Raw genomic sequence first — 23502 nt, 5'->3', positions numbered from 1 at the left:
CAACCAACATTTAAAAATAAACTGCCTTTTCAAATGTGTTTCTCCCAAGTGTATATTTGTGGGTGGGGTCCATGAATTGAGGGAGTTCACTCCCTAGAGGGCAGTTTAGAAACCAACAGCCATTTAGTTAACTCTTCATTCACCTGAACACTGATATACAGAACAATTGCTAGGAAACTCTGACTGTGCATTGGCTAGTTTCTGCCCCTAAGAACCAAGGTTAAAGTGAGATTCAATACAAACAGATAAAGAGTTTTTTAATTGAAATAAAACCCAGACTTCAAAGAGCTGTGGGCATCGGTTGCATGAAACCATACTTTTCTTAGCATTAGTTTTATCAACCAGAGATTAATTCTTTTGCTGATAAGAATAGACCTATATATTTTTAGGGGTATATCTTTGGTATACTCATCCAGACATATAGGCATCCATTGTCCGTGATGTGTGGATTGGATGCTTTTTGATCAGTTGCTTGGCAGCCTAATGTAGGTTGGTCCTCATTAGTGCGTTCTACTGCTCAGCTTCCTGCTGATTTATTTGCTTCTGCTGTGCTGAACATACTTCCCTTCTGCTACTTTCCCTGGGTCTCCTCTCTGCCCTGTTTCTGTTTTTATGCAGTGTCCTCTAGTCAAACTATTGCTGTTGGTTTTGCTGGATCTTCAGATCACACTTTAGTAGAGCTTTTTCCTGCCTGTAACATTCTTCCTATTAAACCAGAACTTCTTTTCTGTGTCCAGGCTCATGAACCAACACTCCACTCCGGCTCCATGCATACTGGGCTTAAAAAAACTCCAGTTCCCTTGACAAATAAAAACTCTCATATTGAATGTTTTTGTACACAGTTTAGGTGAGTTTAGGAGAGTTTTTTTTCTGATAGAAAGCTCCAATCAAAAATACAAACCAGAAAGTTTTTTTTTTCCTGCCTCTAATTGCTAAACTCAAAATATGCCTGTAATCATCCTAATGCGCATGGACACATAGGATAACATTGAGCTGCTTCTACAGGCAGAACATATAACTCCTGTTAAAGCAGCGATTTTTAAGCCAGTGTGTATGAAGCCTTAGCATTGACAGACAGCTAATTTCGCATTCGCATTAAAGCATTTGGCTGGCTTGTGAAAGTTATTCCATTTGCTGTTTCAGATTGACCTTAGGTTAGTTGAGTCGCACTTGAGTTGCACTGAATCGCATGACAATAGAAATAACCTTGCTATCAATGGTGCTTGGTCAAATCAATGCATCGCAACTGTGATGTGACTTTGGAGTAGGTTCTGTGCTACTTTGGTGTGATGCAGTATGTTTCTGTGATCCATAGATGCTAATAGAAGTGCATTAAATCGCATCTACATGAGATCCTTTGTGCCATTTATGCTGGTTGTTAAGACGCCAGCACACGCCGGCATCCTAACAACCAGTGACTGCTCCCTGCTATGAGCAGCAGGGATGAGTCGTTCATTGTTAAGAAGTCAGCACCCGCCGGTGTCTTAACTATGATGATTTATCCCTGCTGTCAGCAGAGAATTCCTCGTTGACAGCAGAATGTACACAAAAGAGCCCCACTTAAGAAAAAATTCATGCCCCCCCATCAAAATTTATACCAGGCCCTTTGGTCTGGTATGGATTTTAAGAGGAACCTCATGCCATTTTTTTGGATTGGGTACTGTGACAGACTCACCTGGGACAGAGGCTTTTGGAGAGGACTGCATGCCAGCCTTTGCCTACCGATTATGGGCCCTGTCATTTGGGGGAACGGCACGCTTTGTGAGGTGCATGCCTAGGGACCCTTGAGGGGGTGTTACTTTGGATTGGGGTCCTTGTCCCCCAGGACACACAGACTCTGGGAACCCTGTGTATGCCATATTGGAAATGGTGACTGGGAGGGTATGTCTTGGATTGCATAAAATGGGACAGTAATATTTATCCACAATATCTCCCAGGATATATGTAAAGACTATTCTTGGTTTGTTTGATTCTGAACTCCACATGCTAGTTGAGAGAGCTGATCACATTGGCCTCTAGAACTGGGTAGGATTCGGACAGTCTACTCATACTATAGTTTGTTGCCTACTAGGCTGAAGAGGGGGGAGATCAATGTTTGTATTGTTAATTGTAATTAGCTCCTGCTACTGTGTTTATACTACTGTGTGAAGCTCAGTGACCACAAGTCTGCCCCAAAGGTCATGTTTCTGAGTCACCTAGTCTGGGTAAATGATTTAGTCAACTAGCTCATATTAATTAGATTAATTAGGTTACAGTTGTATTGTTACAGTAATATGAGCAGGAGGGGGGGACCTCCTCTTTAGGGGTATATAAAGACTTGTAATTTTGGTTCTAATAAATGAGTCCATGTCAGCAGCTAAACAAGTCTCGGCTTGTTTTGTGCTTGGGAGCGAATGGAATATCTGACATCTATATTCAGACTGGGAGGAAGTGGTATATGACGGAAGCACTCAAGCGGAGTGAGGGACATTCCGTGACAGGTACCCCTAAAATCAATACCCGACCTTTATCAGAGCATGCAGCCTGGCAGGCCAGAAAAGGAGGGGGGTGAGCAAGTCCCTCCGTCAAACCATATCAGGGCACATGCTCTCAACATGGCAAAGCATGTTATCCCCATGTTGATGAAGACAAAGGTCTCCTTCCACAACCCTGGCCTGGTGGTTGTGGGGGGTGCAGGGGGAGTAGCTTATCCTAACCCCCCCCCCCGGAATGAGTATGGGGTACATAGTAACTGTACTCATTTACCAAAAAAATGGGCAAAGTGAATAAAAACCCATGACAGTTTTTGCCAAGTTATTTAATTAAAAAAAAGAAAATTGTTCCCCGTTGTAAATCCATTGTCAATCACGATGAACACTACTAAGCAAACAAAGAGGCGGGAGTTACCTGGTAGCAAAATCAGGTGACCTATCCCTTTGACGTCTTCCACAGACCCTGCCCCATGATGTCATGGGGATGGGCAACATTGGGCAGGGTCACCAGATGACTCCGCCGCTTTGTTTACTTAGTGGAAAGGGTACGCGGCGCTTTAATTCGATGAGTTTCAAACGATGGGAGTGGCCATGTTCGGCAGGTGGAGGTTTTTTCTCCCCTGTAGTTTGACGGCCAGCATTCATCTTAATTTGCAATGGATTTACATCTGGGGGCAGTTACCCTTCCACATGGGGGGAGGGGGGGTGGAATCTGGGCAACCTCTTGGTAAAGGGAGCTTCCAGATTCCAATACAAATTGTGGACAAGGAAAGATTACTCCTGCGCTTGTGAGGGTGTATTAAGTTTGAAATGGTAGTATTGTGAGCTGTGGAGGAACTGAAAGAGATGGTGTTGCGTGTCCCGCAAAGACAAAGGACAAAAAATTAATTAATTAATTAAAAAAAATAAAATAAAGATATATGCATAAATGTGTGTATATACACACACACACACACACAACATATGCATACACAGATTAGGAGGAAGAATGATAATGAAAATATAAATGAAAATAAATATGAAAATAAATATGAAAATAATTGTAAAAATAAATATTACAAAAAAAAAATAATAATAATAATAATAATAATTATAAAAATAAATACAAAAAATCATAATATAAAAATAAATTTAAAAAAATAAAAATAAAAATATTCGCCTTTGGAGCGCACAACCACGCCCACTCCTTTGACGGCGCGCGTTCCATTGTCGGCCACACCCCCTCGTTTCCAGCTCATCACATGTACATGCAGCCTGTGCTCAGGCCCGCCCCCAAAACCGGCTTATAACCCACAAGCAGTCCTCCTCACTCTGACATTCACTTGTGTCTGAGGTGGAGAGACAGCTTCAGACACACACGGCTCCAGTATCATTCAAAGAGATTTCCACCCTCCTCCTAGAGTTCAGGACAGCCTTCTCCCCCTAGGACGCAGACAGGCTGCAATCTCTCCTCTATCCAGCCTGTGAGACAGGTCAGGTATCCAGCCTCTCCATTCACTCTGCATTATGCTATGAAGTTCCATTTGTCTGCCTATCAGTGTCCTGAGGGATCTCTCCCAGGTCACCTCTCTGGTTTCCCCCTGATTGTTTCAATACTGTGCTCCCCCCCCCCCTTTCAGGTCCACTCCACCCCACAGTCCCACTTCAAAAATTTAAAGGAGAACACACATACCATCAACATACCACATAGGTAGGTGTGTTTACACATTTAGTCACCAGTCCGTCATCTCCCTACCTCTTTTACTTACATATATACATTTAATAAATTTTAGTTATATATACATTTTTTTTCTACTTTGTTGCTTCAAGGTTCACCATTGACCAATTATTTATGGTTCTTATAGACACTGTATCCCTTATCAATTTTTTTTTTTAGACACTGTATCTTTCATCAATCTTATGTATATATATGTGATTTCCATCTATCATATTTATTTGAATCTATCATATGTCTCTTGTGTTGCATATACTTGCCATGTGCTCCATACTTTATTTATATTTATAGTTATAATTCTATCTATATTTTATATATATATATATATATATATATATATATATATATATATATGTATATATATTATATTATATTATATATACATGTATATATATTTTTTTGATCTCCGTTCCACCTAGAACGTTTGAAACTCAGAAAAACTAACTTTTCATCTCAGGCTACACCTCCCAACTAGCCATTCCTTTTGATGTACACATGTTGGCCTACCGGCCCATACAGACTGTGCCCTGGTTCTCAAGGCTCTGATGAAGAGGTTATCCTCGAAACGCGTTAGCCGATTTTAAACACTCACCTTAACATGGGCTTGTGTTACTTTTAACCTATTTTTAATTTCCATGCTTTACATATTTTGTTATCTGTTTGCATGATACATAGTATTGGTATTATCTATTTGTTTTTATTTCATATGAATAAATTTTACACTTTTTTGATGTGAGCAATTGATCACGCGCCCTCCATCCACCCTTCTCCATATAGTCCAGATTCCAATAAGCTACCCTTTGCATCCTCACATCCACTGGGCCAGGGTTGTGGGGAAGGGGCACTTGTCCTCATCAACATGGGGAAAACCCCCCGAGGTTGAGGGCATGTGGCCTTGTATGGTTCAGAAGGGGATGCTCGCTCGTCCCCCTCTTTCCTGGCCTGCTGAGCTGCATGCTCGGAAAAGCGTCTGGTATGGATTTTGAGGGGGGACTACATTCTGCTGTCTGCAATGAATCCCCGGCTGACAGCAGGGATGACACACTGATTTTAGAACACAAGCGGGTCCTTAACAACCGATGCCTCATCCCTGCTGCTCAAAGCTCACAGCAGAGATTAGTCACAGGTTGTTAGGATACTGGCAGGTGCTAGCTCCTTAGCAACCAATAACTCATCCCTGCTGGCTAACAGCAGGAATGAGTCACAGTAGTAAAACACACATTAAAATTGTATAGAAAACAGTCCCACTGCATCTGCACTACAAAATGGCATTGAAGATTGGATCAAAATTGCAGTGTAGTATTGTGAACCTAGCCTTATTGTATTCTGTAGTCCATATTATTTTTAACTTTAATGTATTGCAATGCTTATCTTCTCTTTTCTCTTTTCAGATAGAAATCGTAATGAATTTGTTGTCAATGTTTTGCCCTCCATTGTTTGAAACAATAGCTGCGTTGGAAAATTATCATCCTAGGTTGGCCTTGAAATGGCAACTTGGACGGATATTTGCATTGTTCCTGGGAAATCTGTACACCTTCCTTTTGGCTTTAATAAATGATGTTAATGCACAAGTAAGAAAGCTTTACATATTACAATTATGCAGCATTTTAAATAAACAAACATAATGTTTCATTAAAAAACATTTAAGATTTCCAAGACCTGTTTATAGAAACACATGTTATGGTGTTTCCATGTGTCTAAGTATAGTATAGGAGCAGAATTTTTAAACACCTGTGTATAGCCATTATTTTCCTTACCACGGTAAACAGGTGTAATGAAGTGGATGGGCACAAATACCTTTTTTGTATTTTTGGCAGCAAATCAGCTACAACGAAGTACTAAGGACACTTACACATATGCACTGGCTTTAACTGCACATCTCTTTCCACTGTCAGATTTATCCTGAAAACAATTCATTGGATGAAAACTGTCAGGCTGCTGCACACAAAAGGTTTTTTACATTCATACATAGAATGCATATGGTAAAAACCTTGAGCTTTTAGAACAACTTTAAGAGGTGCTTCAGAACCTTGCACATGTTTGTATTGAGACAATACAACGGGTTAATTCTACATGATTTCCATAGAGTAGACTCCAAAAATGTTTTTGGGGTCACCAAAATAAGGAGGGAGGGATGGAGAACAGGAGAGACAGCACTATGGTGTAATATTTTTATATCAACATAACAAAATCTTATTAGATTAGATTAGTATCTGTACTTTACAGTACATCAGTATGGTTACTCAAAATCTGTGCTGTTGGCAATTTTTTTTTTAATGCATGTAGAGAATATATCCTTCTTCACAAAATGGTTTTATGATGGATTGCTCTTGGTATGGGGATGAATTTAGACATCTTTGGTTGTCTGATTGTTGCATTTTTAGTTAAATAGAGAGAAATAAAGGGATAATTATTTTTTACAAAATAGTTTTTACAAAAAGCATATGTCCATCAATATCCATAGGTACGGTCCTTGTAACCAAAAGGCATATTACAAAAACGGGCAAAAAGAAACCCAAAGAGAAGATGTTACATAGGAAGACCAGGCAATATGACTAATAATGCTTTTATTATCAAAAATAACAAAATTTACAAAAATTCAAAACCTCTTCCACTTCTCACAAGTTAAAAATCACAACGTTGTAAAAAATTGCCCCAGAAGCAACTGCCAGTAACTACTGCATTTTGATTTTCAGCAACATTGCAGCTTGAATTAAACCGTGGTTTAACTGACAGCTATAAATTAGCCCTGGTGCTACCATTGGAGTCACTGCTTTGAAAAGGGGTCAACTTCTGGTTCCGGCGCCACATGAGGAGGAGGTAGGAACCCTCAGCTCCCGCCACACTCCCCGTCTAACTGGCCATAAAATTCCAGCAAACGCCTCGGGGAGACCCCCCTTCCACCTGTTAATAGAGGAAGCACATATGGATCGCTTTGTGGAGCGATCATATGCACGAGCGGCATCCTCCACACTGACAGTGACAGGAGGGACAGAGACAGGCGCTGCTAAAATGGCGGCTGCGATCTCCTCAGCAGAACAGCTGCAGCTGCCTCCACTGCCTACACAGCCATCCTCACAGCACCCCTCAGCCCCAGGAACGGTAGCCGCTGACCCTGCCTCTCCTGAAGGCATAGCCCAAGCAGTGGTAGCACTGCTAGGACCTACACTTGCTGCCACAGTAGACACAGCAGTAAACAGAGGGCTGGAGCTACTCCATATGGAAGTACAGGCACAAGCACAGAGGATTACACACAGAGGAACGGATCTCCTCTCTGGAAGATGAAGCTGCTGCCACATCTGCTGCAGTAGCACGTATGAGCATTGCACACAGAGAGATTTGGGATAAACTCGACGATCTTGAGAATCGTTCAAGATGAAACAATTTAAGGATAATAGGACTCCCTAAATCAATCACTACTCAGCATCTAACAAACATATGTGCAAAGATCATTCCCGAACAACTGGGCCTCCGCATACCGTGCATAGTGGAAAGAGCGCATCGCATTGGACAATACTCGGAAACCCGTACCAAACCCCGACATGTCGTTGTCAAATATTTGAACTATGCAGATAAGAACGCCATTATGCAAAAGTTTCGCCGCTCTCGCTCACTAACAGTAGATGGCGCAAAACTGCTATTGTTCGCGGATTACTCTGTTGAGGTCATGAATAAGCGCAAGGCATTTTCTCCAATATGCTCCATTTTGTACAACAATCAGCTCAGATTCTCCTTAGCCTACCCGGCAACCCTCCGCGTTCAAACACATGATGGGGAACAACTCACTTTCGCCATGCCCGATGAAGCGGAAAAATTTGTCTCTACTTTAGGCACGGAAATGGAACATGTCAACTCTACAGAGGACTATGCTACAACATCGATGATCCCTCCATCTTCATCCGCTAAGCCCCAACGTAGTCCAACCAAACCCCCATACAAGCGCATTCGTGTTACGCAAAAAGAGGATCGTTCCGGACACCGCTGATGACCTACAAGGACCGGATGTTGTTACACCTATCTGGGAGACGGGTAGTATTACTCCCCCCACATGCTCCCTTTCTTCCTTACTTGTGTTATTTTTATTACTTTTATAACTTATGTGCCTAAGCGAACAACCACAGTTAGTATTATAACATGCTGCTATGTTTAGGTACGGTTATGTTTGATCAATGTTTGCTCTGTTAACCATAGATATATGGATTTGTAAAACTCGCACTGTTTACGGGTTTAGTTGTTTGACCACCACAGAGGCTTCAGTTACAGATCCGCTCCTTTGATTCCCCCTATTTCTAGATCTGATTCACAAGATATAGTCTTTTATTGACGCCTCCCTCCTAGGTGTGGAGTCGATACGCTCCATTTAAAACCTCAGTCCTTATGACTTGCAATTTATTCGCATCTCCTCCCCCCTGCCCTTCTACCCCCCTCCCTCTGGCTTAACACCTGCAGCCGAGAATGGAATGGGAGACTGATGGGAGCCATGAAAAGTAGTCGAACCTCATGTGGAAAAAAGTGAAGCTTATAATGTATGTTAAGGATTTTTCCCATTTAACCTTTGCCAAGCTGTTTTTCTTCTTCCATAGCTATGTTTATTTATCAAATGTATTCACCTGTTCAATACTTGTAACCTCAGGAAACTTTAGTGAACTCCAGATTGCAGATGCATTGTCTGATTGGGGGCCTTATTACACACCCTCAACCCAATATACTTCTCTACATCAGACATGGCCTCTTCAACTAGTGGGAACCACTTAAAGTTTACTTCTTGGAATGTCAAGGGGCTCCGCTCTCCATGTAAGCGGATGGCTATCCTTAGACATCTGAAGCGTCTTCGGACAGATGTGCCCCTATTACAGGAAACACACCTGTCTGCAGATGATCTAACCCGCTTACGCAAATTGTGGGTGGGTACGGTGTGTGGTTCGCCTGCACTTGGTCGCAAAGTGGGTGTGGCGATCTTATTACATAAGAATTTAAAACACACGTTAAGAGATGTTAGGATTGACTCGACAGGCCGCAAGATGACCCTACACATGACTTTAGACACCAAACAAGTGGCTATCACTAACATCTAGGCTCCTAACTTGCCAGAAATCTCTTTTTTCCAAGACATGGTTCAATGGATACTCTCCGCTCCTGAAACACTGCACTTAGTAGGCGGGGATTTTAATTCGGTCATGTCTACGCTAGCAGACCGCACAAAAGACTCCACCCGCCGAACACATAACTCCACACCACAAACACCCGACTCTACTCTCCTGGCACAAGCCGTTGCTTCCATGCAATATGTAGATACTTGGCGTCTAAATCACCCGACTGATAGGGAATATACTTTCTTCTCACCCCCACATAACTCCTTTTCTCGCATCGACTACTTCTTTGCCTCCCCTGCACTAATCAACACCTTATGCGAATCAGAGATTTTAGACGCTAGGATATCTGATCATAGCCCCATCTCTATACACCTGACACAGGCCACACCTTCCTCCCCCTCACCCATATGGCGCTTTCCATCTTACTTGATGGACAACGAAGATTTTCGCCACACACTAAACACAGCTTGGAACGACTATGTCTCCACCAATGGAGCTCATATTACCGAACCCAATCTCTTTTGGGAAGCTGGCAAAGCCTTCTTAAGAGGGATGATCATTTCCTATACCACACAATTTAAGAAACACACTAAACAGCAATACAGACAGGCCAGTGAAGCGCTACGTACAGCCCATGAATGCTTAACTTTAAATCGTACACTTGATAATATCCGAACGTGGAGACAGGCTAAGTGCACGTTTGATCTCTGGGCAGAACAACAGGAGGCGGCTAAAATGTCATACTCTAAATTACATTTTCACAGGTATGGCAACAAGGCGGGCAAGCTACTGGCTAAACTATGTGCGGGACCGAGACGACCCACTTGCATTTCTACTTTGAGAAATGCGGATGGATCCCTAACTACATCTACTGATGAAATCAGCAATATAATCACGAAATACTACACAGACTTATATGCAGCTGACCAAACTGATCCAGCCACTACTGAAGCTCTCCTATCTAAAGTACGTCTACCCAGACTTCAAACTGCACAACTAGAGGCACTCAATGCTCCTATCACAACTGACGATATCCGACGAACGATCAAAAATATGTCATCTAATAAAGCCCCAGGTCCTGACGGATACACGGACAAATTTTATAAAATGACCAACGATTTCCTTCCCAACACCCTAAAACATGTATACGCAGCCATGTGGGATGGGGGACCATATCTTCCTACGGGGACACAAGCCCACATCAAACTGATATCTAAAAAAGGGAAAGACCCCCAACTGCCAGGTTCGTACCGTACCGTATCTCCCTAATAAATGTAGATGTTAAAATCCTCTCTAAAATCCTTGCTTCACGCTTAGCCCATCTTCTTCCTTCATTACTACACTCAGCCCAATCAGGATTCATTTCGGGTCGATCAGCCACTTTAAATATATGAAAAGTGCTAAAGGCGTTACACTACGCTAAAACACACCCTGATCAAGATGTCGCTATTATATCACTAGATGCCGAAAAAGCTTTCGACAACGTTAGTTTGTCCTGGCTGTTTCGAGTATTACAACAGTTTGGCTTCACAGGTCCAATCAGGTTCAACAAATGTACGCATCTCCAACAGCGCGACTTGTCACTCCTGACTTCGTGTCTGACTCGATTCCTCTGACAAAGGGAATGAGACAGGGCTGCCCACTTTCCCCCTTACTTTTTAACTTAGCCATAGAGCCACTATCCAGAATACTCAACTCACACGATGGAGTCTGCGGGATCGAAATAGGAGACCAAGTTCTCAGATCCGCTTTATTTGCAGACGACATACTGTTGTTCTCCACTAATCCTCTTTCAGACTTTGACAGACTACGAGAACTTTTTGCGGCTTTTCGACTGAGCTCGGGCTTTCGAATAAACTTTGACAAAAGTGAAATTCTACCACTACACCCACGATTATCAATTAAGTGGAAACATCTATCACCATTCGCTTTGGCAACTCGATATATCACTTATCTAGGCATACACATAGGTCGTGAACCTTCTTCTCTCTATGTACTTAACTACCCCCCCTTAATAACTAAGATTGTGCAGGAGTTGGAGGCTTGGGCGGCCCTCCCCCTCTCGCTCTTTGGGAGATGCCACTTATTCAAAATGGTATCGTTTGCACGCTTGCTTTACCCAATGCAAACCATACCTTTATTACTAAAACACTCGGATGTAAAGAAAATTCATAAAGCATTAACAGCTTTTATTTGGTCTTGCAAAAAACCACGTATTGCACTGCAAAAACTATGCCTCCCGAAGACCGAGGGTGGGGCGGGTCTGCCCACTATTTGTTTTTATAATCTTTCATGTTTGCTTAGGCAGAGTTTGGATTGGCTGAAAGGAAAGTCCAAATATTGCAATACTCTCCTCGAAGGTGCAATGACCTCACCTCACGCCCTGTCAGCTGTCCTCCACTCTAATCTCAACGCTCTACCACCTCACCTCAAGTCAGATATACTCATCAGAGATACTATAGTTGCCTGGAGAGAAGTACGAAAATTATTGGGGCTCCCATCAAATATTTCGAGACATTTACCTATTCAAGGAAACCCTATGTTACTCCCATCCACGATACACAAAGCATTTGACCAATGGGGATCCAACGGCCTCACGAAAGTAGCCTCCATATACCAAGGCACATCGGGAGACTTCAAACCTTTCCGATCACTAGCAAGCAAATTTTCCCTACCATCAACACACATCTTCTTTTACTATCAATTGATCAACTATTTGAAGTCCTGCTATGGGCCCAGATCTGATCCCTTTCAGAAATCCTTCATAGACATGGTTCTACAGCAAAATGACTACTCCATCACCAGTTTATATTCTTACCTCATCCAACATCAATCAGCAAAATACCACCTCAAACCATTTCAAAAATGGTCTGTGAGATGATGCACTGTCAGAAAAAATACTTGAAGGATACAGACAAGTTCGCAAACTTACGATATCTGAAACATGGCGGGAAACCCAATACAAGATTATACACAGAGCCTACTACCCTTTCTACTTCAACAAGGACAATCCAAGTCAAATGAAATAACCTTGGTGTTCTGAACCACGCCCCACCTTATTCCACCGTCTTTGGGAATGCACAGCCATAACCACATTTTGGAATTCTATCTTGGATCACATTGGCAAAATCAGTAAAACACAAATCCCAAAGGATCAATTATTATGCCTATTTGGATACACGCCCCTATCATCCCCCCCAACAGCAAGAGGACCTATAAATATTCCTCAATGGGCACACCTACTCCTTCTAGTGGCCCGCAGAACGATAATGAATCACTGGATTTCAATGACTCCACCTGCCCTACCCGAAGGGAAAAAAGCTATGATGTCACTTTTCTACATGGAACGGCTTGACACCATTGCACTGAACTTTCGCTCTACTTCACGCTTCTTCATGAGATGGCATAAATATATAGAAGCCACATTAACCCAGAAAGCTCTACAGGACATCATGCGCCCATTCCGATACACGGAATGGTACCTGAAAAGAGATATCACAAACTCTCTGGGCAACCTTAAAATTCTTGTCCAGACTGATCCCCCCAACTTCCAACCACCATAATTCTTCAAACGGTCATTGCAGCTCCTTGACTTCCATGTCTCCTGTATCTCTGACACTGGTAACTCTCACAACATACATTGTTACTGTTAGAGCATAATGCATCCATATAGGACATTGTTGTCTGCATTTTGCTTCCACTCCTGAGGTTATAAAGATACAAGCACCCATCGTAATATAAAATGCGCTAGTTAGCTATTGTTCTTTAGGTGAAAGTAATCCGCTTGACATACCCCCCTCCCCCCCCCCCCTTTTTATTTCTTGTTTACAAGTTCGTTTCTTTTTATTTCTACTTTATATATACTAAGAAGTATGCATCTATATGTATGTATGTGAGCTAACCTGCCTTGGCATTACTGCACTGTACATGTTTATACTATGTAAACCTCAATAAAAAATAAAAAAAAAAAAAAAGAAAAGGGGTCCATATTTGAGTCAGTATTGTTCTGACCCTGGTATATCTAAGTGAAAATTAATACGTGGCCAGCACTATTTGAGCAGTACCCTGGGGGGTGCTATATATGGCTAACTGAGGGTTGAGGTCTACCTTAACGAATATTGGCCAAATTAGCCTGGGATGATTTCATAGTCCCTTGGTTACCTCCATTCTGTCTTCCCCTTCATGTGGGATTTGCGCAATAGTACCTCGGCTAACTACATATATGAGGGTTACCTCTGCCTTTTCCATTTAGCATTGACATTATGGTTGGTTTTCTGTGAACAGCTGCTTCCAGAGAAATTTTTACTGGTGTAAATTTTGTAATTTTTGATGATAAAAACATTATTAGTCAAACTGTCTAGTCTTGCTATAAAACCTCTTCTCTTTGGTGTAGCACCCTTCTGGGTTTAGGTAAGGTTGGTAGGTAAATTTAGCTTGGCTCCACTGTAATCATTTGATCAGGGGTTGATTGGTTAGGGCTGCTCTGTTTTTCACAGGCTGCTGCTCTGCTACTTTCCCCAATATTCTCAAGATTTCCAGATAATAGTGGGAGGGAGGGCAGAGACTGCATTCTGAATATTTATGGGACTTCCTCCAATCCCTGGGGTGGTGTGTCCAGAATGTGGGGTAAGAGCCCATAAATTGAGCCTGAGTAGCAAGGGGATTGCAGCATGCTGGTGTGAGGCAGAGTTCCAGGGTCCAGCCTGGAGGGGGCCCCTGTTGAGAGGAAGACAGTGAAATCCCAGCTAGGCTTAGCTGGGGAGCCTAGTTGAAGAGCATTCCAGGAATCCAAAGGGTCAGGAGAGAGCTCATTGGAAGAGAGTAGGGAGGGAAGCTGTAGGAGAGAGCCCAAGTTGTCCAGGGGGGAGTCCTTATCTTCCTTTAAGGGGAAAGAGCTTGTGGATGTCAGTAGGAGGCAACTGATGATCCTGTGGCTGAGTGAGTAGAAGACCCCAGTGCTGCAAGAGTGACTGTGTAGTGCTTTAGTCTTTGGGATCACAGACAGCATAGAGATTCTGTGGAACTTTTGCTGAGAGTACAGCCTCAAGTGTGCCAGAACAACCAAGCAGGGGTGCATTACTGTCAGGTGTTGTATAGGGGCAGCTGAAGGAGTATAAGTCTTTTTGTAAAGAAGTGGACAAGTGCAGCCATTTAATTTCTACAGTTCCAGGGTATCCCATGCTCCCTATCCCCTTCCAAGTTCATTGGTTCCTAATAAATTAAAAAAAAAGAAACCCCTGCACTGCTTCTTGATCCAGAGAGAGAATGTGTACGGGGAGGGGATGAAATTGACACAAACTATCAGCGGCTCTCTAGGGGGTGTGCTACATGGGATTTCTTTTTGCCCGTTTGGTTATGAGAACTTTTCTTGTTTTATGTTTTTAGAAAAAAGATCCTTTTTGATAGATAGAACATGGGGGACATTTACCCCCCGTGCACATGGAATCTGCTGCAGCTGTGAATAGTAACCAAACAGCTTCTAACTTCAGATTATTCAATTAAGCTTCGACAATAAAACCTCAAAGCTGATTGGTTACTGTGCACTGCTGCACCAGATTCTGTTTGCACCAGTTTTAGAAAATTTGCCCCATTGTATCAGCCCAAGTTTTCCACTTCTTACAACACATATTGATAGGAGTGTCTTGGAAAGGGTTTTTTTTTCAATAAAACCAAGGTTCTGAATTCGAATAATGTTCACCAGGCATTGATACAAACTTTATTCTTTTCTCATGTGCATTTAGATACTGAAATTTACCAATCTATGATGCTGCTATCACATTAGTACTCACTACTTGTATGGTCTTCTAATGATCATTCTGTTTTCAGTTAGTAGAGGAAGAAACAGTAAAGAACCAAACTGAAATATTGTTACACAACCTTTATAACTCTTCGGAAAGCAATGGGAGCACATCAACGCCCTATATTCATCCAGCTGATATGCCCAGAGGTCCCTGCTGGGAAACGAATGTGGGAATTGTAAGTTGTTTTGTATGTGTAGACCAGAGAATATACAGTATTGTTTGTTTCTCTCGTTAAGATAACCCTTCTACTCAGGCATTATACAACTTAAAACTAATCTACACTATGTGAAAAATGGTTGCTCATCTCTAGAAGATTTTTTTATCCTTTCAATTAATTTTTATAGTTATGTTTTATCCTTTTGACCACAGATGCATGAATACAGGAAAGAGTTATCATCTACTAGTAGTAGTTACAATATTAGAGTAGTACAATACAGTTGGTGGGTGGTACAAACGTGGCTCAACAGAAAATTTTTGCCCCCCACCACACATCTAAACTTAGCCTAAGACTAAAGTATACCAAGAGTTTCTATACATGATGGGCTAATATTGCTGAAAGCACTCCCAAATTAGTTAGAGAACTAAAGAACAAGACATCTAATGGGTAAGGTTGTAGTGATTGGAGTGTTAAGGACAATGGTGTATCCTGGCCTAGGCCAACAAGGACCACCTTAACTATGTGCTTCTGCTTATCAGCAAATATGCTATTTATTGTTTTACTGACTGCATTAGTCCCCACCAGGGCACAAGCAGAGTGCCATCACGCAAATTGAAGCACCCTGCCACACATATTATTGGATTCCGTGCCTCCAGCAGAACTTTTGTATTGTTTATGGCCATTACACTCATAATTTACTACATGTCTTGGTGATCCACCACTGTCCACACCAGTGCCCTTCTCCATGGCCCTCATCCCTCTCCTTTCCCACCCTTCTCCTTCCCCACCGGCCCCCCCTCCCCTCCTTCCTCTCTATCATCCCTGGCTTGAGCCACCCCCCGGGGGATTGATGTCTGGTTGCAACCTCACTTGGCATAGCTGTACACTACTCATTGTAGCAGGTTGAGCAGACATCAATTGCCTTGACGTCCGGACGATAGTTCGTTTGTCTTTGATTACATGTTGTAGTGTCCCCCCCGTCTGTGTCTGCATTGGTCGGACCCATGTCACCGATCAATTCTTTTACCTAGGGCAGTATAGCCACCGGTTTATGCTCTTTTATCTACATGTACTTTATTTTTGTACCACAATAAACACCTTTTTTGCTATTACCATAACATTTTGGATTGCCTTTTTCTGAGCCCCACTTTTTCTTCGTCCCCCCTCTGTTTGGGACAATTGTTGTACAACAAGGCCCAGGCCTAGGGCAGCACTTTGCAGGGGGGCAGCACGGAAAGAGCCCCTGCCGGCCTGCGCTGTTAGTGTAGCGCCAGTCTTATGGGGTGGACTGGGCTGAGAGGCAAATTAATCTAGCGCCCCCATAAAGCGGCCGCACTGCTTCCGGTATGCGGGTGGCCGGCATTACGCAACTGTGAGCGGTGGGGGGGTGCCACTTCTAGTTTTGACTGCCCTATCATCCTGGACCACAAACCTTCCTCACTGTGCTATATGTTTTCTGCTGCACCATTGGCATGGTTATATCTTCTTAGTCCTCTCCATAAAATTATCAGAAATTTGTGCTTAAAGTAGAACTATAGGCAGCACTTTTTTTTTCATTTTGGAAAGAGTAAGGGAGGGTTATAGCCCTTGTCAGTTTATGTTTTACCATCCCTGTCCCATTGCAGAGATTTCCCTTCATTTCCTGCCCCATAGCCAAACAGGAAGTGAGAGGAAATCTATGCAAATGAAGGGAATCCATTGCCCCCCCCCAGGCCCTCAGAACTAGTGTCCCCACTCAAAATTTCTGGGCGGGTCTTAAACAGAAAGGGATGTGGCCTTGACAGGAAGGGGTAGGTCATATTTAAATTAGGGGGTGCACAAGTTTAGTCAGGCCTAGGGCAGCAAAAAACCTAAATACGCTACTAGTTAAGGGCAGGGTTGCCAACCTTCCAAAGTGAAATTTACTAACACGACATAAAACATTTTTTCCTAACTGGACACATAAAAAGTTACTGACAGAGCCCAATTGTTACGGACAGTTCAAAAAGTTAGTCAAAATGACAGTATTTAGTGGAAATATCAATATTTAAGCTACAAACATGTAGCTAATGTGATTAGCAATGTTCTTAAAGTGGTTGTAAAACAAACAAAAAAATTCCCCTGCAAGTTAATGTCATAATTTTCTAGTATGCATTATGAGAGACCTTAAAACAAAGCCCTCCAGCAGCACACTGTCAACGCTTACAGGGCTTTCATCTTCACCCGGTCTTCCTTTCGGGTTTGCGGGCTCCTATCATTTGAATAGCCGAGTCGCAATGACATAACTCCTGTGCATGCACATGAGAGCCACAGCCTTGGCATGCCATCCCTTTAGAGCATAGTGCACATGTGCCAATGACATCACCAACTGCAGAAGTAGCAAATATCTCCTAAACGGAGCATGTTTAGGAAATATTCCTTGTACCTACAATAAGCTTACCTGTAGGTATAAGTCAGGAAGCTGAGTTTACTACCGCTTTAAGGTATAAAAAAAGTCAAAAAACATATTTCTCCTTTTACATGAAGGTTAGGTTAATATACCCCCATCATAGAGCTCCCCCTTACATCAGAGTCTGCATGGTTCCCCTTTACAGTGCAAGGGGGAACTCTACGGACCCTGATGTAAAAGGGAATGCTGGGAACCATGATGTAAGGGGGAATGCCCATTTACATCAGAGTTCCCCTTTACATCATGGTCCACAGAGTTCCCCCTTGACCTTCAATTGTAACGAGGAATCCTGCAGACTGTGATGTAAAAGGGAACTCTGAGGACGCATTTAATGGGGAATGCCACTGGGAACTTTGATTTAGAGGGGGATGCTGGTGACCACAGACCACCTTTCGCAGGGTGAATACGCTAAGGTAAGGGGGGTTACTGATATAAAGTGGAACCTTTATATCAGTGTCCCCTCTTACCTTAGTGTATTCACTCTGACTGAGTCACCCTTGCATAAGTGACCTGACCCCAAAGACGTTGTCACCGCCCAACCACCCACCCACCCTGAACCCTGCCTGAGCCCGCCCAGCTTCGGAAGGACACATGCACAGTTCCAAAGCCAAATCTTTTCCGGGAACCACCGTCCATAAAGAAACATTTAAAGACAGTGTAAAAATAATCAGATTTTTACAAACTGTCTGTAAATTTACAGACGGTTGGCAACCATGATTAAGGCATAAAAGTAGTCAAACTGGGATGGAAGAAGAGAGGACGGGAGGAAACAGGAGACAGTAAGGACGAAAAGCAGTCAAAGGTTCAATCTAGGAGAACAACTTCCAGCATCTTTAGGTTCAGAGTGTCCCAGAATCCATGCAAAAGGTAGAAGACTAGTAGGACTCGTTACAAAAAGTTCCTAGGTATTTCAGATTTTTTTTCATGGTGTTTTTAGTATAGCCAGGAGTTTTTCACAAAAAAAAAACCTGAGAAAGCTGGTGCTTGACTTCTGCAAAGGGTAATGAGGGGAAATTCCAAGCTCCAGCTATAACTCATTTGACTTCCGTTAAAATGAAAGTCATCAGCTTCAGTTGGACGTAGCGCAGGCTTCCAGTTTTTTGTTAAACAAACTTCACGTTTGCTATGCTTTTAAATAGTTAGTTTGGGCCAAGCTATCTCAACAAACTTACTGCACTAATAGATACACTTGCTGGGTACACTATATAAATTGCATGCAGCCTCAGCTACATACAGTATACAACGTTATGTTCTGGCAGTGGGATGGGGATTTCCTGTGCCAATCCCAGAATAAAATAGAATCAGACTGAGTGTCATTCAGCAATTCACTGGAAGCTATGTATTCTCTTAATGAATACAAAGCTTTCTCTGATTGACTGAAGCAGGGTGGATGACATCATGGTCTCCACCTCAGCCAACCAGAGGAAGCTTTGTTTTCATTCATAGACTACAAAGCTTCCTGTGAATCGCTGAGCAGTGATCAGCCTGATTCTATTCTTCTCTGGGAGTGGGAATGGAAGTCCCTGTCCTTTTGCCACAACACAGAGCTGTATACTGTATGTAGAACGTGCATATAGCACGCCCAGCAATTGTACCTGATAATGCAGTAAATGGCTTGTGACAGTGTGACCCAAACAAACTATTTAAAAGGCATATTGAACATGTAGTTAGGCTTTAAGCAGGTCTTCATACAGGCATTTATGACATATAACAACAGTAATGGCTGTTGGTAGATTCTAGTCCAAAACTGTTTGGAATTCAGACAGTTACACCAGTTGTGCCAAAATGAATTGTTGGTACGGCATCCCCAAAAAACATTGGGCTGTGTAGGCTGGGATAGCTTAAGTGATCCTTGTAGGGACCAGGTACCATTGTAAAATAGTTTTACAATTATCTTCTTTTGCCAACACATGGGTCAAGCTTTTAGCAAGCATTGTCCAAATTTGGTTACCAACGGGATAGCCGCACCAAGATTAAATTCGTTTTTGCCACATAAGTGGGGTTGTTAGTTTGCATAGATGCTAAAAGTAGGGTGTATACAAGCAAAATAGGACATTGACCCTGGGGATTGTGTGACACTCCTTTTTTCAAATGCCATGATGACCATGGAAAGATCAGTTACAGTCAGGTCTGTCACGGAACGTCCCACACTCCGCTTGAGTGCTTCCGTCATATACCAATTCCTCCCAGTCTGTATACAGATATCCCAACCTCTCTGAGCACAAACAAGGCGACACTTACTTGTTGCTACCAAGAACTCACTTTATTCAGAACCAGAATACAGTCTTATATACACAGGAGAAGATTACTCTAACAATACAAACGTAACCTAATTAACATGAGCTAATTATCTAATCCTTTATACAGCCTAGGTGACTGAGACATGACCTTTCGCCCAGACTTGTGGTCACCGAGCTTCACACAGTTATAGCAGTCGTCCCGTCTCCTACATTGTATAGAGGACAATGTCATTAGCTCATTCAATTAACATAAACACAGGTTGATGACACCAGCATCTCCTCACAGGATGTGTCCCAACAGAATGAATCCATTGAAAATCCAGGGCCCATAATCAAATGGCAACAGGCTTGCATACAGTCCTCTCCAACAGCCTCTGTTCTGGCTAGGTCTGTGACATTTCTCCCCTTTCGGCAGGAGACTAACACGGGAGGAGACCCCAGACGGGTTGACTCCGAAGTTAGTCCATAGTTCCAGTCCTCTAATGCCTGTACCCACACATTAGCCCAAATAAATTATTCCAAACAGAGTATTACTCACCCAGCCAACCTCTGCCTCTCTCAGAGAACATATCTGCCTCTGGGGAGATGCCTGGACTGGCTCTTCTCCCTGGAATCCTTTCTGCTGCTGGAGAGAAGACAGGGTGTCTGGGCTCACTCTGTCATGCTGTTGGGGATCGGGGCCCACTGCCCAGCATTCCTGGGCTATACAGGTGGAGACTGAAGTCCCATCCACCTTCACAGGAAATCCATCCTCTGTTAGTTGAGGGCAGAGTCCAGCAGTCCTCGGCCCTGTTGCCAGCCCTTCTGCTGGAAACCCCACACCATCTGTTCCGGCTAACTGTTGGAGAGGGAGGCCGACTGCCCCGCCTCCCTGGAACTCTGTAGTTGTTGCTGGTGCTGGGCAGAGGTTGGTAGCACTCTGCCCTGTTGCCAGCACTTCTGCTGGGGACTCCGCATCCTCCGCTCCGGCTAACCGTTGGGGCAGGATGCTGGCTTCCTCCACTCCCAAACTGTGTAGCTGCCATTGGGGAGGTGAGCCGGCTGCTTCCTTTTCCATTCCCTCATCTGGCTGCTGGGACGACATGTCGATGGTACTGTCTCCCAGGTACACGGATCTTTGCTGGGGAGGAAAGCCCACTTCCTCCACCCTGGCCAACTGTTGGGGAGGGACAACACACACCTCCTCTCCCTTCTCCCCCTGTATCTGCTGCTGGGAAGTGATTGCCATCTTCTCAGCCTGAGCCTCCACAATTGCTGCAGGTGTGGGGCAGAGGTCTTGGACCCGCTGTCCAGTTGCCAGCACTTCTGCTGGGGGTTTGCCAGGTGGTTCCTCCTCATCAGAAACGTCTATTAAATCCCCAGTCTCTGGAATTGGTAAAAGTGTGGGACAGAGGTCTTGGACCCTCTGTTCAGTTACCAGATCTTCAGCTGGAGAAGTTTGTTTTAACTCTATAGATGCTGCTGGCAGAAAATCACATGTCCCTGTCAGTGTTGTGGGAGAAAGGCCGACTACCTCTTCTCTCAGGAAGGCTGAAGCCACTGTTGGTGCTGGGCAGAACACAGTGAACTTTGGCCCTGATAGCAGCTCTTCTGCTGGAGGCTCATCAGGTTGTTCTTCCTCAGCAGAAAAGTCTATCAAATCCCATGTCTCTGCAACTGATGTCTGGGGATAGAGGTTCACCATCTCCTGTCCATGGAACCCAGAAGATGCTATCATTTCTGGGCAGAGGTTAGCAGAGCTCTGCCCTGTTGTCAGCACTTCAGGTTTGGGGACGGCAATCTCCGGATTTTCCACTGCCGATTCTCTGGCATGCTGCTGAACTTGTTCCAGCAGTTTCCTGTATGCCCTTTCCAGATGCTGTTCCTTCCTTAGCAAATGGTCCAGATCAGGTTTGAGCTCTGAGACCCCTGTAAGACCGAGCATAGACTCTCTATAGTCTCTCAGGTCCTCAAGGTCAGGTTCCCCTTTATCGCCAAACATAAAAAGATCTGTAAGGCTCTCCCACAGCAATCCAGGGCCGCCAAAGTCATATCCCTCCGGAGAGCATTCTGTTGTCTCCCCTAAATATCCCTCCTCTGCGTGCCATTGCAGAGCCCGATAACGATTGTCCAGCTCTATCTCCTGCTGGACCAACCTGTCCAACTCAGTCACCCATTGCTCCTGGGGCTGCTCTCCCAGGAATGCCATCCGCAATGCCCGTTGGTCACTGGCCCGTTGCTCTTGGGTTGGAAAGCACTTGCCCTGTTTTATACCAGCGAGACGGAGGGCTGCAATCCAGAGCTCCACCCGAATTTGCTGCCTAAGCTCCAGGTATTCATCCTCAGACACAGTCCTGGTGTATGTTGAAAGGATGATCCGCAGCAGCCCCGGGAATTCTGATGCCAGGTCCATATCTCCACTGGGGTGACTGAAGTCTGCTATGCTGATCTTGGATCCAGTTGGAGGTTTGGATGTCCCAGACTTCAGGAAGCTTTCCCGCTGCTTGCCACCAATGTCACAGAACGTCCCACACTCCGCTTGAGTGCTTCCGTCATATACCACTTCCTCCCAGTCTGTATACAGATATCCCAACCTCTCTGAGCACAAACAAGGCGACACTTACTTGTTGCTACCAAGAACTCACTTTATTCAGAACCAGAATACAGTCTTATATACACAGGAGAAGATTACTCTAACAATACAAACGTAACCTAATTAACATGAGCTAATTATCTAATCCTTTATACAGCCTAGGTGACTGAGACATGACCTTTCGCCCAGACTTGTGGTCACCGAGCTTCACACAGTTATAGCAGTCGTCCCGTCTCCTACATTGTATAGAGGACAATGTCATTAGCTCATTCAATTAACATAAACACAGGTTGATGACACCAGCATCTCCTCACAGGATGTGTCCCAACAGAATGAATCCATTGAAAATCCAGGGCCCATAATCAAATGGCCACAGGCTTGCATACAGTCCTCTCCAACAGCCTCTGTTCTGGCTAGGTCTGTGACAAGGTCTATAAATATTGGGACATCAACACAATTCTAATCTTTTTGGCTCTATACACCTCCACAATGGATTTAAAATGATACAAACAAGATGTGCTTTAACTGCAGACATTCAGCTTTAATTTGAGGGTATTTACATCTAAATCAGGTGAACGGTGTAGGAATTACAACAGTTTGTATATGTGCCTCCCACTTTTTAAGGGAACAAAAGTAATGGGACAGATTAACAATCATCCATCAAACTTTCACTTTTTAATACTTGGTTGCAAATCCTTTGCAGTCAATTACAGTCTGAAGTCTGGAATGCATAGACATCACCAGACACTGGGTTTCATCCCTGGTGATGCTCTGCCAGGCCTCTACTGCAACTGTCTTCAGTTCCTGCTTGTTCTTGGGGCATTTTCCCTTCAGTTTTGTCTTCAGCAAGTGAAATGCATGCTCAGTCGGATTCAGGTCAGGTGATTGACTTGGCCATTGCATAACATTCCACTTCTTTCCCTTAAAAAACTCTTTGGTTGCTTTCGCAGTATGCTTCGGGTCATTGTCCATCTGCACTGTGAAGTGCCTTCCAATGAGTTCTGAAGCATTTTGCTGAATATGAGC

The 23502-nt window shown here is 43.6% G+C and overlaps 1 protein-coding gene across 1 annotated transcript in view; it reads left to right on the top strand.

The window, feature by feature from the left end:
- LOC141122046 (transmembrane channel-like protein 2-B) overlaps window positions 1-23502 on the top strand; it is a 177243-nt gene that overhangs the window by 103472 nt on the left and 50269 nt on the right. The window contains exons 12-13 of the mRNA XM_073611876.1: window positions 5577-5756; window positions 15105-15254. Coding sequence (XP_073467977.1) covers window positions 5577-5756; window positions 15105-15254 — 330 coding nt within the window. The remainder of the gene's footprint in view (window positions 1-5576; window positions 5757-15104; window positions 15255-23502) is intronic.

This window comes from Aquarana catesbeiana, linkage group LG01 (genome assembly GCF_042186555.1).
Source record: "Aquarana catesbeiana isolate 2022-GZ linkage group LG01, ASM4218655v1, whole genome shotgun sequence".
NCBI lineage: Eukaryota > Metazoa > Chordata > Amphibia > Anura > Ranidae > Aquarana > Aquarana catesbeiana.
This window is presented reverse-complemented; position numbering and strand designations above follow the sequence as displayed.